Source organism: Mustela nivalis (genome assembly GCF_964662115.1).
Source record: "Mustela nivalis genome assembly, chromosome: 17".
In the NCBI taxonomy this organism is placed as follows: domain Eukaryota; kingdom Metazoa; phylum Chordata; class Mammalia; order Carnivora; family Mustelidae; genus Mustela; species Mustela nivalis.
The window spans coordinates 39,532,912-39,547,582 of NC_139036.1; the positions used below are offsets into that span (position 1 = coordinate 39,532,912).

At 39.8% G+C, this 14,671-nt stretch overlaps 1 protein-coding gene and 1 long non-coding RNA gene across 3 annotated transcripts in view; one reads left to right on the forward strand and one right to left on the reverse strand.

Moving 5' to 3' along the window:
- The window catches only part of LOC309850659, a 46,137-nt gene extending 38,666 nt beyond the window's left edge, over nt 1-7,471 (forward strand). Inside the window, exon 3 of the long non-coding RNA XR_014304388.1 lies at nt 6,307-7,471. This is a non-coding gene — a long non-coding RNA (uncharacterized lncRNA). The remainder of the gene's footprint in view (nt 1-6,306) is intronic.
- NPEPPS (aminopeptidase puromycin sensitive) overlaps nt 1-14,671 on the reverse strand; it is an 84,066-nt gene that overhangs the window by 7,968 nt on the left and 61,427 nt on the right. For both annotated transcript variants that reach the window (XM_082704734.1, XM_082704735.1), the window contains 7 exons: nt 12,375-12,484; nt 11,195-11,258; nt 9,376-9,515; nt 7,485-7,619; nt 5,866-6,085; nt 1,306-1,448; nt 806-862 (listed from right to left, as the gene is read on the reverse strand). In XM_082704734.1, the coding sequence (XP_082560860.1) occupies nt 806-862; nt 1,306-1,448; nt 5,866-6,085; nt 7,485-7,619; nt 9,376-9,515; nt 11,195-11,258; nt 12,375-12,484 (869 nt within the window). The remainder of the gene's footprint in view (nt 1-805; nt 863-1,305; nt 1,449-5,865; nt 6,086-7,484; nt 7,620-9,375; nt 9,516-11,194; nt 11,259-12,374; nt 12,485-14,671) is intronic.

Sequence of the window (14,671 nt, forward strand, 5' to 3'; positions counted from 1 at the left end):
TAGCTCAAATCCTTGAAGTATGTAATCATCTATCCGCTTTCTCTCTTTAAAGGATTTTATTATTTACTTTTTATTTACTTGACAGGAGAGAGAGAGCACAAGCAGGGGGAGCAGCAGGGAGAAGGAGAAGCAGACTCCCTGCTGAGCAGGGAGCTTGATGCAGTGCTTGATCTCAGGACCCTGGGATCATGACCCGAGCCAAAGGCAGACACTTAGCTGACTGAGCCACTCAGGTGCCCCCATCTATCCCCTTTCCAAGCACAGACACAAGCCTTGGGAAATACCCTAGTAACTTTACACTAAAGGGAAAAATTTTAAGAACCTGACATGTTAATCAAAATGAACATTTCAATTTTTTATATTTAAGGTGCATAAACTTACGAATAAAAAGAAAGAAGTGAAATTAGATGACTTTTGGCATTGTATTGGTAGTATACATGAACAGACATTATGTATTTCTCCCAAGTGTTCTTTTTGAGAGAGAGAAAGAGAGAGCGTATGTGCACATGCATGTGGGGGGTGGCACTGAGGGAGAGAGAGAATCCTAAGCAGACTCCCTGCCAAGTGCACAGCCTGACACGGAGCTCCATCTAATGACCCTGAGATCATGACCTGAGCTGAAATCAAGAGGTGACTAAGCCACCCAGGTGCTCCTCCCATAGTTTCTTAGTATCTGCCTGACTGCAATATGCATATCTGCACGTATGTCTTTTGCCCAGACTTTTAACCACCTAACAACGCGCACAGTCTCTGTGTCAATCGTGTTAAAGAGCAGAAAATGGGAGCCCTTCCCAAATTTACTCACCTTTAGCATAATGTCTAAGGTAGTGCCATCACCATGTTTCAGTACAGTCAGATAGACCTACAGAGAACACAGGAAGAAGGCATCTGATTAAACGTATCTTCTTCCAAATAGTTCAATGTTAAGAAAAGACATAAGGCGAATCAAACAATTTATAAATAGCTGTGTGTGGATGTTACATACAAATTGTGGCAAAGAGCTTAGAGCCCACACTGAAAAGCAGCAAGGCAAACAGCACGTGGTGAGTAACAGCAGCACACACCCGCTTTCTCTCAGGGAAATGTGCGCTGATCATCACCTTTCAGCACCAGAGTCTGGCCTGAGAAACGTTAGACAAAGGACATGCTGGCTACAGAACAATGAATGCACCTATTAAATCAGAATCAGACATGATTTGTGGGTCAGTACTTAGGTCATTTTTGGTTCCCATTAAACACATTCCACAGTATACACAGAATGATGCAGTCACTTAGAGATCAAGGTTATTCATCATGAAAACGTACAGGACTCCTCAGATCAGCGGAGAGAATCTGTTTCCCTTCTACGTGGTCCTTAAACCGACGACGGGCTTCTTCTAACGTTGCCTTATGTCCTGCTTTTCCTAGTTTGCCCAGAACCAAGCCCCTCAGGAGTGCATCTAGATGACCTGATTAAGAAGTAAGAGACATGGAACTGCTTAAAAATCCTGTTTTCACAAATATGCTACCTGGCTATCCTGTAATTGTGTTATACTATGTCTATCATCTTGAACAAACACAATCAATTACCTTAGTACTTGAGAGAACACCTGATTTACATTATTCAAATCATAAGAGTGAAATGAAGTACTAAACAGAATAGCTAAACAAATAAATTTGCTGACTTTGTCTACAAATGTCAATGATCTGAATTTATTAAATGTTTACTCCATCTAGGAAAGTACACTGCTAAGGACTGTATGTGAAAGGAAGAGGCAGAACAGGCCTAGATCATTCAGTTTTGACCCAAGATTCAGAGAAAGATCACATACAGAAATAGTATGCTGTGTATAATAAATTGAAATCTTAGATTTAAAAATCAACTTCTGATGGATCTATTGACTCCAAAGACGTGTATATGCGCAATAAGCACATAAGGAGAGTCTCAATATTGGTGATTAGGGAAACACAAATTGAAATCACAGGGAGATGCCACTTTACACCCACTAGGATGACTGAAGACAGACAGACAGTAACAAGCACTGTTAAGGATGTGGAGAAATTAGAACCCTCATACATTGCTGGTGGGGTGTAAAATGTGTGGCCACTTTGAAAAACAAGCTGGCAATTCCTAAAGAGGTTAAACAGAGAGTTACCATACGATCCAGCCATTCCACTTTTAGGCATATACCCAAGAGAAATGGAAGCATTATGTCCACACAAAAACTTGTTTACACACATGTTCACAGCAGTATTCACAGCTGTCAAGTAGGAACCATCTAAACATCCATCAAGTTATGAATATACAGAACGTGGTACGCCCATACAACAGCGTATTACTCAGCTATAAAAGGAATGCAGTACTGATAGACAACGCAAAATGGACGTACCTTTGAAACATTCTGCTAAGTGAAAAACACGAGACACAGAAGGCTACATGGGGTAGGAGTCCACACATATGAAATGCCCAGAGCAGGCAAATCCATAGAGACAGAAAGCAGATTAGTAGTTGCCAGGACGGAGGTTGCCAGGAAACGGAAAGTGACTGCCAATGGGTAGGGAGTTTCTTTTAAGGCTAAAGAAATTGTTCTGGAATTAGATATGGGGATAGTTGTGTAACCTTGTGAACAAACTAAAAAAGACTAAGCTGTATATTTTTAAGAGGTCTGTTTTATGATATATTGATTATATTTCAAAAAAAGAAAGTTAACACCAGCAATGACAGATTGCAATACCAAAATGGACAGGCAAGTCGTGGCATATTCACATAGTGAATACCACTAAGCAACAGAAAGGAATGAACACACTGGATGTATCTTAACTATGATACTGAGCGAGAGAAGCCAGATAGAAGAACAGAATATATATTAGCATTCCATTTATATAAAGTTCTAGAAGAGGTAATATTAACCGAGGGTGAAAGAAGGCAGAACAGTGTTTGCCTGCTGGGGATGGGCAGGGGACACCTGAGTGGCAGTGACTGACAGGGAAGAGGCCCTGAGGCAACCTCCTTTGGTGTCTGCATTTGTCAAAAGTCAGGGAACTGTAACATTTACACTGTGCACCTTGCTACACCTAAATTGTACCTCGGTAAAAAGTAAGTTTAAGAAAACCACAGATCAATAGATAACACAAGAGGACATCAATGAAGAACCAATTTGTAATTCTGGCTCCGGTACTGACTTGCAAGGCAATGTTTTGTTATTTTGCTGTTTGGCCCTTCCAGCTATAAACCTAGAAAGCTAAAGACATTCTCCTTGGGGCACCTGGGTGGCTCAGTGGGTTAAGCCTCTGCCTTCGGCTTGGGTCATGATCTCAGGGTCCTGGGATCGAGCCCCGCATCAGGCTCTCTGCTCAGCTGGGAGCCTGCTTGCCCCTCTCTTTCTGCCTGCCTCTATGTCTACTTGTGATCTCTGTCAAATAGATAAATTTAAAAAAAAAAAAAAAAAGACATTCTCCTTATTTCATAAAGCTCTGTTTGAGCCCATAAAGTTTTACACATTATCACCATGACAAAGAAAGACAACATCCACTATTTTGCCTATAACTGTCTCCACATACCCTCTCCTGTCTTGTTTCTGGGATCTCTGTTCCTGCCTAAAGCCAGTCCTCCACTGATCTGACTTTTCTCCGTCACTTGGCCATCACTCCAGCAATTACTCCCCTCTTTTTACACCATGAATTTTTCTGTTACTATTCCATCACTGTCATCAGCACAAAAACGTTATAAAATCTCCCACTTTGTTAAAAAAAAAAAAAGTATCTCCACTCACCTAGCTCTCTCCAGACTACCCCCTTTCAGCAAAGACTCCTTTAAAAAGCTGTCTAAGTATGTTGTCTCCTCTTCCCCTACTCCCAGTCTGGAGAACCCAAAACTGGTCACCACCACTCCACAAAATTTGCCAAGGTAATCACCAGTTCTTTACCTTGCCTGACTCAGAGCAGCATTTGTCATGGTGGATAACTCTCCAACTGTACTGTCTTTTTTTTTTTTTTTTTTTTTTAAAGATTTTATTTATTTGAGAAAGAGAGAGAGTGTGCACAAGACGGGGTAAGGTCAGAAAGAAGCAGATTTCCCACTGAGCAGGGAGCCTGATGCGGGACTCGATCCTGGGACTCCAGGATCATGACCTGAGCCGAAGGCAGCCACGTAACCAACTGAGCCCAGCCACCCAGGAGCCCCTCCATCTGCACTGCTTCTTAAGCTGTCTGGGACATCTCCTTGCTCCTGACTCTCTCTCCTCCCTGGTCAGTGAATCTCCCTAGCTGATACCTCCTCTTCCACCCAATCTCCAAATCCTAGCCTAGCCGAAGACCTAGTCCTCAGACTATTCTCTCCACTTATGTTCAGGCCCTGCATGATCTCTAGTTTCGTAGCTATATATACCATCTACAAACTAAGTGGATTTATTTGGCCTAGACCACTAGGATGTTTAAAAGGACCTCACATTTCTCATGTCTAAAACCCAACTCCTGATTGCCTCCGCCCCCAGCCTGCTGCTGCAGCAGTCTTCCCCATTCCTGCAGATGGCAACTTCACTCCTTCAGTCTCGAGGCCAGAATGTGGCGGCTCCTCTCACTCCACTGCAGCCAGTCCACCACCAAACAGATTCAGTTCTGCCTTCAGAACAACCACAGAATTTACCACCTACAAGCGCAAGCTGCAACCAGTGCCTCAACTGCACTTTGTAACCTGTTTCCCTGCTCCTTTCTCTGGGCTCTCAACTCCATTCTGGTTTCCACAAAGCAGATCCAGTCATGTTCTTCTTCAGCTCTCAAGTTTGCTTCTCATACCACTAACTGTGAAAATCCAAAATAGTGTACGAGCTCCCACAGGTCCTACAGGAGCTGAACCGCTTCCCACTCCCTGTTTCCCTCACTACTCTGTCCTGACTCTAATCACAAGGACACAAGCATGCTCCTGCTGCAGGCCTTCCACACTGGCTGTTCCCTGCTGGAACCTTTCCTTCTGGATGGCCTCCCAGCTCTCTCAGAGGTCTCTGCTTATGCACACACATCACCTCATCACGAGGGACAGCTGCTCTGACCACTCGATGAGCTACTGGCCTCCTCCTCTTTGGCTACCTCACCTATCTGGATTTTTCTTCATGATGCCGCTGCTAGCTAAAATATCATGTATTTAATGATTTGCCGTGCCTCCCACTAGAAGTAAGCCACACAGGGCAATACTTTCTTCACTGTTGTACCACCAGCTCCCAGAACAGAACCTGGTTATTTACTAGGTGCATAAGTATTTGCTGAATCAGTGAAGGGAAAACACAGAGCTCTAGGTAATTGTTACTGCTGCTCTTACTGCAAAAGACCCCCTCTGGGACAAGACTGCTCGGGAGGGAAATACCATCTTTAGTTATTTGCAGATGGTAGAAAATAATTATATATAAAGTCTTCAGATCACCCACCATTCCCAACATGTACAAGACAGCAAAAGAGTAAATATGTGATTACAGAAATAATCAGAGGAGAGAACACATGGAGAAAGTAAATAATTTCCTTAGTTCAGGTACTGTCTCTCAGTGTCTTTATAAGTCATACATATAAGGTGCCTGGAATTTAGGGTAATAATAAATAAAATAATCCAAAATTCCCTTTAGCTTTCCTTGATTATAGATTGGCCTTTGGAACTCTGTAAAAGATTTCTATTTCCACCATTTGATTTGTTTACAAATCATATTTAGCCGTGAATACACATAACCACCACTGTTTTTACTTTGCAACCCATGTAATTTCACCAATAAACTTAAAAGGCCTAAGAGTTAATTTCTGGTGAGCTGAATACATAGTAACATTACTGACACTGTTAACAACAGCTGAGTAAAAAAGGATCAATTTCTCCTCTACTACTTTCCCATTCAGCACACCCATTACCTTCTCCAGGTTTGGGGTCCCAGCCCAGTCTCTCCCCTATAGGTGAAAAGACATCTTTCACAAACTCCTGGATTTCCTCATAGAAGTCTGTGTGGGACAAGAGAGTTGAGAGAATCCCCAGGTTACAGCTCAGGTCGCTCCACACAGTATAATTGGGCTCATTCACAAAAGCCTCCATGACTTTTAGAACCTCTACAGTGCTAATGATTCCAGCTCGAGCCTGGGATAGGAAAAAACATAAATTAATCTAGTCTTCAAACAAAAACTAAAACAAAAAAACACAAGCATGCATTTTCAGCATTATCTACTGCTAGTCAGTCATGTCTCTGGTTTAAAGGAAATGAGGCTATATAAAATCAGGGGATTATTTAAATAAAAATGCTATCATGACAACATTCCTTATTTACTTTTTTTTTTTTTTTTTTTTGCTATTTATAAAAGAGCCAAGTAAGGAAGCACACTTGGTCTGGTGACAGATGGTGGCTACACGTGCAGTGAGCGCGGCACGAGGCACAGACTTGTGGAATCAGTAAGCTGCACACCTGAAACTCATGTAACATTGTGTATCAACTACACTTCAAAGCGAAAGAAAGCAAGAAAGAAAAAAAAAGAAAGCAAGAAAGAAAACAATGAACTTCTATTTCTATCCAGTGTCTGGGCTTTGGTTTTCTTTTTATTTAAAAAAATTCTCAGACTTTCAGAAAAGATGCAAAAATAGTCAGGGCTTTGGCTTTTGACAGAGGCTCTTTCAAAACTGGACTTGAAGACTGTGTCAACGTCAGCCTGTCCTTCACTCATTTCTAAAAGAAGGCAAACTGGAAGGCACTACAAATTCAGAGTCCTTTCAGAATTAACTAACAGAGCTAGGAAAAAGAACTTCTGTTACAGCAGCCAACTGCACAAACACACCACTCTCCTGGGACAGGTCTCTCTCAGCAATGAGATCAGCAGATGTGAGGTTTTGTGCATCAATGCTAATCTGTGTTTATACAAAGGAGGAATCCAAAACCAGTTACTGCAGAGGGGAGGGAAAATTTCAAGTCCAATTTAAAGGAACACTAGGAGGAATCTGACAATTTTATCACAGACATCTGGCAATTATCTAACCTATGTTGGAGTCATAAAGATAATATTACTAATTGCTGATTTATATCCTTTCTGGAACAAAGCCAAATATAACATAATTCTAAAGCTAATGGGCTATTATTAGAGTAGCAATGGAATGTTAAAGAATACTAGATGTTTCAAGAGAAGTACAATCACTATTTTAGAACACATAAATCACTCTAAATTAATTATTTTTAAAAAAACCAACACATCAATAGGGAAGTTTCTTCAAGGCTCATACCTATTTCTACCAAGAAGAATTTCTGCCTTACAAAGGATAGTTTTAGTTGCAAAACCTGCCTTAGGAGTAGTGAGATGGGATTTGTTTCTGGTAAATTAGATGTGTTTAATCTTGTCTTGTTAATTAATAATTAGTCATTTGTTCTAGTCCCAGAAGGTGTTCAACCTTCAGGAAGAACCATATTCTTCTAATTATGTTTCAGTCAGACACTCCAGGAAAAACAAAATCTTTTAATCAACAAAATCCATCATACTACTTGAGGGAGACTCACCAAGGAGAAGAGGTCATTCTGTAATCCAAGTCGATCCACAGGGGGCAGAGAAAGATCACGAATGCCTGGTAATAAACTTTCCAGCATGGCTGAGCTATACTGGGTCCGATAAAATCCAACTGTTCCCAGGTTTAACTGAAAAGACACCCAATGGTCATTGTTAATAAAACAGTTTTTCTTTTTCTTTTTTTTTTTTTTTAAACAATCTTTAGCAGGTGTGAAAAGTGTTCTGGTTTTTGTTTATCTGAGCAAAAACAACAACAAAGCTCACATATGCAGGCAGGGATGAACATGAAACAACACGTAAAGATAGAAATCGGTTGTCGGGGCGCCTGGGTGGTTCAGTTGGTTAAGCTGTCTGACTCTTGATCTCAGTTCAGGTCATGATCTCAGGGTCAGGAGACTGAGCCCCACATCAGGCTCCAAACTGAGCTGGATGGTAGGGAGGATGGGAGTCACATGGGCCAGTTTCTATCCACTCGAAGTGGACAGTTTTAAGTTTACAGAAAATATTTACTGTATGTAAGAGTGCATGGGCTGTGGAATATCTGAGGAAGACTAAGCCTTTACACTCATCTACTCAGCCAGACTCTCAAGAGAACAATGCTCAGGTCCTAGATTTTAAAGAATTAAGGAGACTTAAAAGGTAATTTCACATGATTTGTGGAGTAAGGTAATCAGGGACTGTCATTATTCTCTATAAGCTATTTACTAATAGGCAAAAATATTTCTTTTTTTTTTTTTTTAAAGATTTTATTTATTTATTTGACAGAGAGAAATTACAAGTACACTGAGAGGCAGGCAGAGAGAGAGAGAGAGAAGGAAGCAGGCTCCCTGCTGAGCAGAGAGCCTGATGCAGGACTCGATCCCAGGACCCTGAGATCATGACCTGAGCTGAAGGCAGCGGCTTAACCCACTGAGCCACCCAGGCGCCCCCAAATATTTCTTTTTTTAAAAGATTTTTTATTAACATATAATGTGTTGTTAGCCCTAGGGAAAAATATTTCTGATAATACTTATATACATAACACTTTGCAGCTAAAATAATAGCATAAGATATAAATATTTTTCTATTTATATGTAAGTATTTTTTAAAAAATCACCTCACAATAATACAACTGCTATTTTATTGATCCCCTTTACCTTTCATTACAGGAATAATACCTTTATTTACTCAATTACAATCACTGTGTACATATGTTTTTCTCATTTGTAAGAAAAATTTCATACAGCTACATCATCTTCCAGATATAATTTCAAATGGTGGTAATACACTATTCCAGTAAGTAAAATATGTATTAAAACAAAGGGAAAATGGTTCTTTTCAGAAAAGCAAAGAAGTCTGAGACAACATATAAATCTTATTAGGAACCTCTAACTGGGTAAAAAGTCTAGTAGATACTTTCATTATGAATGGTGCAGAGTACAGGATAATGAAAAATCATCTTTACCAACTGTTATTTTTTGTGAAATGGTTTCCCAACATCAGTTACAGGATTTCACATTTCAGTGACACAAACTTATTATTACATGTCTGAGCTCACCTGATTATAGCTGTACATTTCCAATGACAACATATCATCTCATCACAATGACAGTGCAGTTTGAAGTTGCAAGACTACAAATCGTTTGGTTAATGTGAATTCACACATAATCTACTATTTTTTCCCCTTTGATCCCATCTTTTAATATCTGCTTATCTATCACTTCCTTAACTGACATAAGGGAAGATATCTAGACCATATTATTTGAAAATTGGCCCTACGTTTCTGTCTTTGTAAGTCCTAGTCCAAACTAACGCAGAATTTAGAGCCAGCCATAACATGCATAAGGGGAGTGACAGAAATCAATCAATTTAGGTCAGATAAAAACAGGCCATTTCTAGACTCACCTTTACCCACTGGTCTGGTCTGACGTTTTTCAAAACCACATTCATCTCTGGCTTATCCATCAGAATTTTCAGTTTGGCATGGTTGGGATCTTCGCTAGTAGAGATCGTGATAGGAACCATCCACTGGGGACAGTCTTCTCCTTAAGCAAAAGAAGAACGAATAGGAAACTTGAGAAATAGTTTGTCACTGGAAGAAAAAGAGGGTAAGGCGGAGAGAGAGGACAGGCGTCCTACACATGAACTCGAGTCTAACTGTTAGGCCAACAGCTCATGTTCAATGGTACATAAACTCTTCCACAACCGGAATAATACTAGTATAAAGGAAGAGCCACTTTCCCGTTACAGAGCAATAGAGACAGTAATGATTTTATTGTTAAGAGAAATTTCGAGTACGTAAAAGCTCTCACATAGCATTTAAAAACATTCTAAGGTGCAGGTATATATACTCCTGAAACAATGAAGGGTTGATTTTATTTCTGTGATAGACACGACAATCCCTGGAGCTGATGGATTCCACCACTAAAAAGTGATAGCTAAAAGTCAAAACTTTTTTAAGGCAGATAACATACTGCCTTTGAGGTATCAGATAGCAAAACAGACTCTGAATTAAGATACTGAACAGAATAGAGTCACCGCCCAGTGCGTTAATGTAAACTCTTAATAAGTTATATACTTTATGCTATTAGGCTAAACGACAAATCAGAATTTTCTTCTAATGTTGAGATAGTTCTGGTTTTATTACTACCTATACTGGTAACAGAGTGTTTGAAAAAACTGCAAATCCTGTCAGTCCTATCATGCAGACTGTTATGAGGCAGCAAACAGAAAATGTAACACTTAAGGATTTATTTTGGATAACAAGCCTGTCATCTAACTTATCAGACATAGTTATTTAAAGAGTAATTCTAAATGCTAAGCAAGGGAAGGATGGAAGGCTGTACCTCTTAACCCTAGTAGAGTGTACCATATTTTGGAGGGTGGAACATAAAAACATATTGGTGATTCTGATATACATCTCCCCTTACTAAGAATTGTTATTATAAAGGAGGTGAGAAAGGTGCAGAGAAACACTTCTAATTTTCTGAGCAAAAGAATCAACGACCTGTAGAAATCTTTGAAAAACCAGAGTCGAGTGGTGGTTAAAGGTATAAACTCATGTAATCCAACTATTTTGTTTGAATTCCTACTCTTTAACTCATTAGATAGGTGACCTTGGGCCACTTAACTAACCCACCTTTACCTTAGCTCCCTCATTTATAAAAAGGAAATAATACTATCTACCTAATGGGATTGCTAAGACTTTAAAAGAAGGATCAGTACTTCTAAGTACTACTAAGCTATACTGCTTAGCACGGTAACTGGTACATAATAATGTAATAATGCTAAATAACGACTGGGCTTTATTTATTTATTTATTCATTTATTTACTTGTTCACTTACTTAGTATGCCCAAGAATTAAAAAAAAAAAAAAATTAGCTACCCATACAAGTGTGCACCAAGGCTTCTTTTAGGAATGAAGGCTAGAGACATTACTTCTTGGGTGTTCCTAATTTACTCCTTATAGCTTCCAATAATACACAGAAACAGGGAATTTAAAAAATCAAAGAATATCAAAACACTACAAATATTTCATGAATCTTTTTTGATTTCCTAGATTTCATTTTTATTTCATTAATATTTCCTTATTTTTTTCCTTATTTTTAATTCTATTAATTCTATTAAAAATACTGAAAAGTGGATTATTTCCTATTAATTGGAACACTACTCATATGGTATTCAAATTCATTTATCAGCTCCCACTTAAAGCCACTTGCTTACCAACATATGGTCCACTGGCACAGAACTTCCTTTGGGACAACTTCAATAATCTGTCATCTTCTACCTAAAGAAGGAAAAACAAAAGCTAAAATAGTAGTATTGACTTTTTTTGTGTGTGTGGGGGCAACACTTCTGTGACAAAACAGAAGGTGAAACCAGGACAGCCAAGTGTCCCAAACTGCAACAGTGATGAAGATGATGACACTATATAATGGGAGAAGACATCACTTCTCATTTAGGCCTCAAAATAACAATACTTTTTTTTTTAAGATTTTATTTATTTGATAGAGATTACAAGCAGGCAGAGAGAGAGAGAGAGAGAGAGAGAGAGAGAGAGAGAGAGAGGAGGAAGCAGGCTCCCTGCTGAGCAGAGAGCCTGATATGGGGCTGGATCCCAGGACCCCGGAATCATGACCTGAGCTGAAGGGAGAAGCTTTAACCCACTGTGCCACCCAGGCGCCCCTCAAAATAACAATACTTTAAATAAAAGGCCATGTTGTACGTAATGAAGGGGATTTATACGCAGACAAGAACTTAAAACTACTACCACTTCCACAAGGATACATAATAAATAACAGTACAGCAAGCTGTTTTAATCTTTATAGAGGGAGGTTATGTCTTCAGACTCTTCCACTTCTAAAAAGTGCAACCTTAGATTAGCATGTCAGGAATTTAAATTTTCAGAGTGACCAATAAACATGAAGAAGCACACAGCTTGGTTCAAAGGCTGAGCTTAAACCAATTCTGCAGTCCTGGAATAAACCCCACTTGTTCATTTTAGGTTTACACCATGGGGTGCCTGGCTGGCTCAGTCAGAAGAGCAAGCAACTCTTGATCTCAGGGTCGTGAGTTCAAGCCCCACATGGGGAATAGAGATTAAATAAATAAATAAATAAACTTAAAACAACAACAACAACAGCAACAACACATCAACAAGTTTACAGAGTTCTCCTTGGGGACAGTGAAAGTAGACAACACTTTGTTTTCTCCTGTAAGTATGTATGATTTTAATGATGTAGGGGACAAACAGTCAGAGATAATATATCGCCAAGGAAACAATGCAAGGGCTGGGTTCAATGTTACCTAGAATACAAACGTACAGAAAAGCAAACCTGATGACACTGACTGAATTTCATTCCACGCAGCGGCAGGGGAACTGGAGGGTCTGTTGTAAGGTTACCTGTTCTGCTTCCACATATATGAGGGGGAATCCCATCTGTTTGGTCCAGGTGTTCATCACTGCTGCTATAGGTTTACCACTGGCATTCTCTAAACTTTCCCAGAGATCCTCTAGAAGATAAACACAAACAATGAAAATCTAAAATGTTTATATTTTTGTTTTCCTAAACAAACCAAAAATTTTCTGTAACTCCTGACATCATACTGCTAACCGATTTTTTTTCCTTTTTTTAAGATTTTTTAAGATTTTATTTATTTATTTGACAGACAGAGATTACAAGTAGACAGGCAGGCAGAGAGAGAGGAAGGGAAGCAGGCTCTCTGCAGAGAGCCTGATACGGGGCTCGATCCCAGGACCCTGAGATCATGACCCGAGCCGAAGACAGAGGCTTTAACCCACTGAGCCACCCAGGTGCCCCTTTTGCTAACCAATACTTTGGTTCTTTCAGGTTCAGGAGACAAACAGGAGTCAAATTAATGTCCCCTCATCTCCACATTAAATAAACTCTATTACAAAAACTGGTCTTAAAAGTCTCAGATGTCCTTAATTGTTCCAATGTACTAAAAAAAAAAAAAAAAAAAAAATCACAAATTATAGCGGTGCCTGGCTGGTTCAGTCGGTGGGGCATGCAACTCTTGATCTCAGGATCATGAGTTCAAACCCCACGCTGGGCCTAGAATTTACTTAAAAAAAAAAAAAAAAAAAATCACCAATTTTAATAAATAAAAGACAAACAGGTAAATTCATACAAGAAGAAATGGAAACAAATAGAAACATCTTCAAGATCACCCCTAAACAATCCATATAAAACCGTTATACCCATTCAATTAACAGAAGTTAAAAAATACTCAGTGCTCTGAGGCTGCAGTAAACTCACGGTCAAACAGCACTGGTGGTCAAGTAAATAAAAAAGCAATACACTGTAATACACACTAGAAGGAGGGCATGAACAGAGGAAAAGCCCTTCAAGAAAAATCCAAAAAAATAAAGGCTTCATGAGAGTTAGGCTTTTGGACTGCATTTTGAAGAGGAGTTGTTCATTAGACTCACAAAGGGAAAAGGGCAATCCAGGTAGAATAAATGGCCTATGTACAAAGAAGAAAGTATTAAGAAAAGACAGAAAATATCAGTAACAGCAAATGTTCAGTAAGCATAAGACAGGCCCAGGTGTGGGAGCAGTAGGCAGTGAGGCTGAGACAGTAGGCGGGGCTAGCTGCCAGGGGCTCTGCTGTACAGGGGAGTAAAGTAACACAAGTGTTTTTAATCAGCAGGTGAGGCAGTCAGAGACTCGCTTTAAAAAGATGACCCTGGGCAGCCTCAGGGTGAGAGAGAAAACTGAAGAGAGTGGGGCAGGCAAGAAGTACTAAGCTGGTAGGCAACTATGGAGTTGAGGAGAGAGATCGTAAAGGCATGGATTAAGCAAAGGGGAGTGAAGAGAGACAATCAAAACCATGGATGGGGGTTGCATTGTGTCTGAACTACCAACTGTCCTTCATAACACCAGCAAATCAAGAAATGGTACAAGGTAGGCCTCGCTGTGCAAAGGGTGGCGGCTAAACCAGAGGTACCGGCTTTGCCCGGAAGCTTGTTAGGCAGATCCTCCGGTCTCTCCCCAGACCAAATGAACTACAAACACTTCCACAGACCCTGGGTCATGGCATGTATGTTACAGCTTAAGCACTATAAGGTTCTGTCCTCAGGTATTACATGTGGGCATGCTAAAGACTCAGAAAACTTACAGGAGCAAATTTCCCTGTAGCTCTGCTTTAAGGAATGGAATGCCTCTCTCTTATAAACTGAGATGGAAATTTACGGTGGGGGGTTGGGGAGGTGGGAGGAGAGAGTGTCAGGCCTACATCATGTCCTGAAATTCATGGGTTACAAACCTCAGAAACAGCCCATGGCCAGCCCTCTCTGAACTTCTGTCATTCTATTAGGTATTAGTGACATTACACAAATCTTGCTTTTAAACTATTTTTGTTCACTGAAGAACTCAAAACTCCAACACTGGCTCTTTTTATCTTCAGTCAACTCATACCTTTATTCTTTCTTTTGGCTCCCATACACAGTAAATCACAGATCACTACACACTCTTAAACCACTTAAAAATCTTAAACCTTCACTCAAACTCACTGAACTAGTTTCATAAGTTCACTAAAAAATGGTTAATTTGCAGCAATTTTAATGGCCAATGGTCAACTTAGGCCAAAAAAAAAAAAAAAAAAAAAAACCAATGAGCCACCAAAAAGAACAAGTTCTGGTAAGGTAAACCAAACTCTTCAGACTCTCTAAGGTAT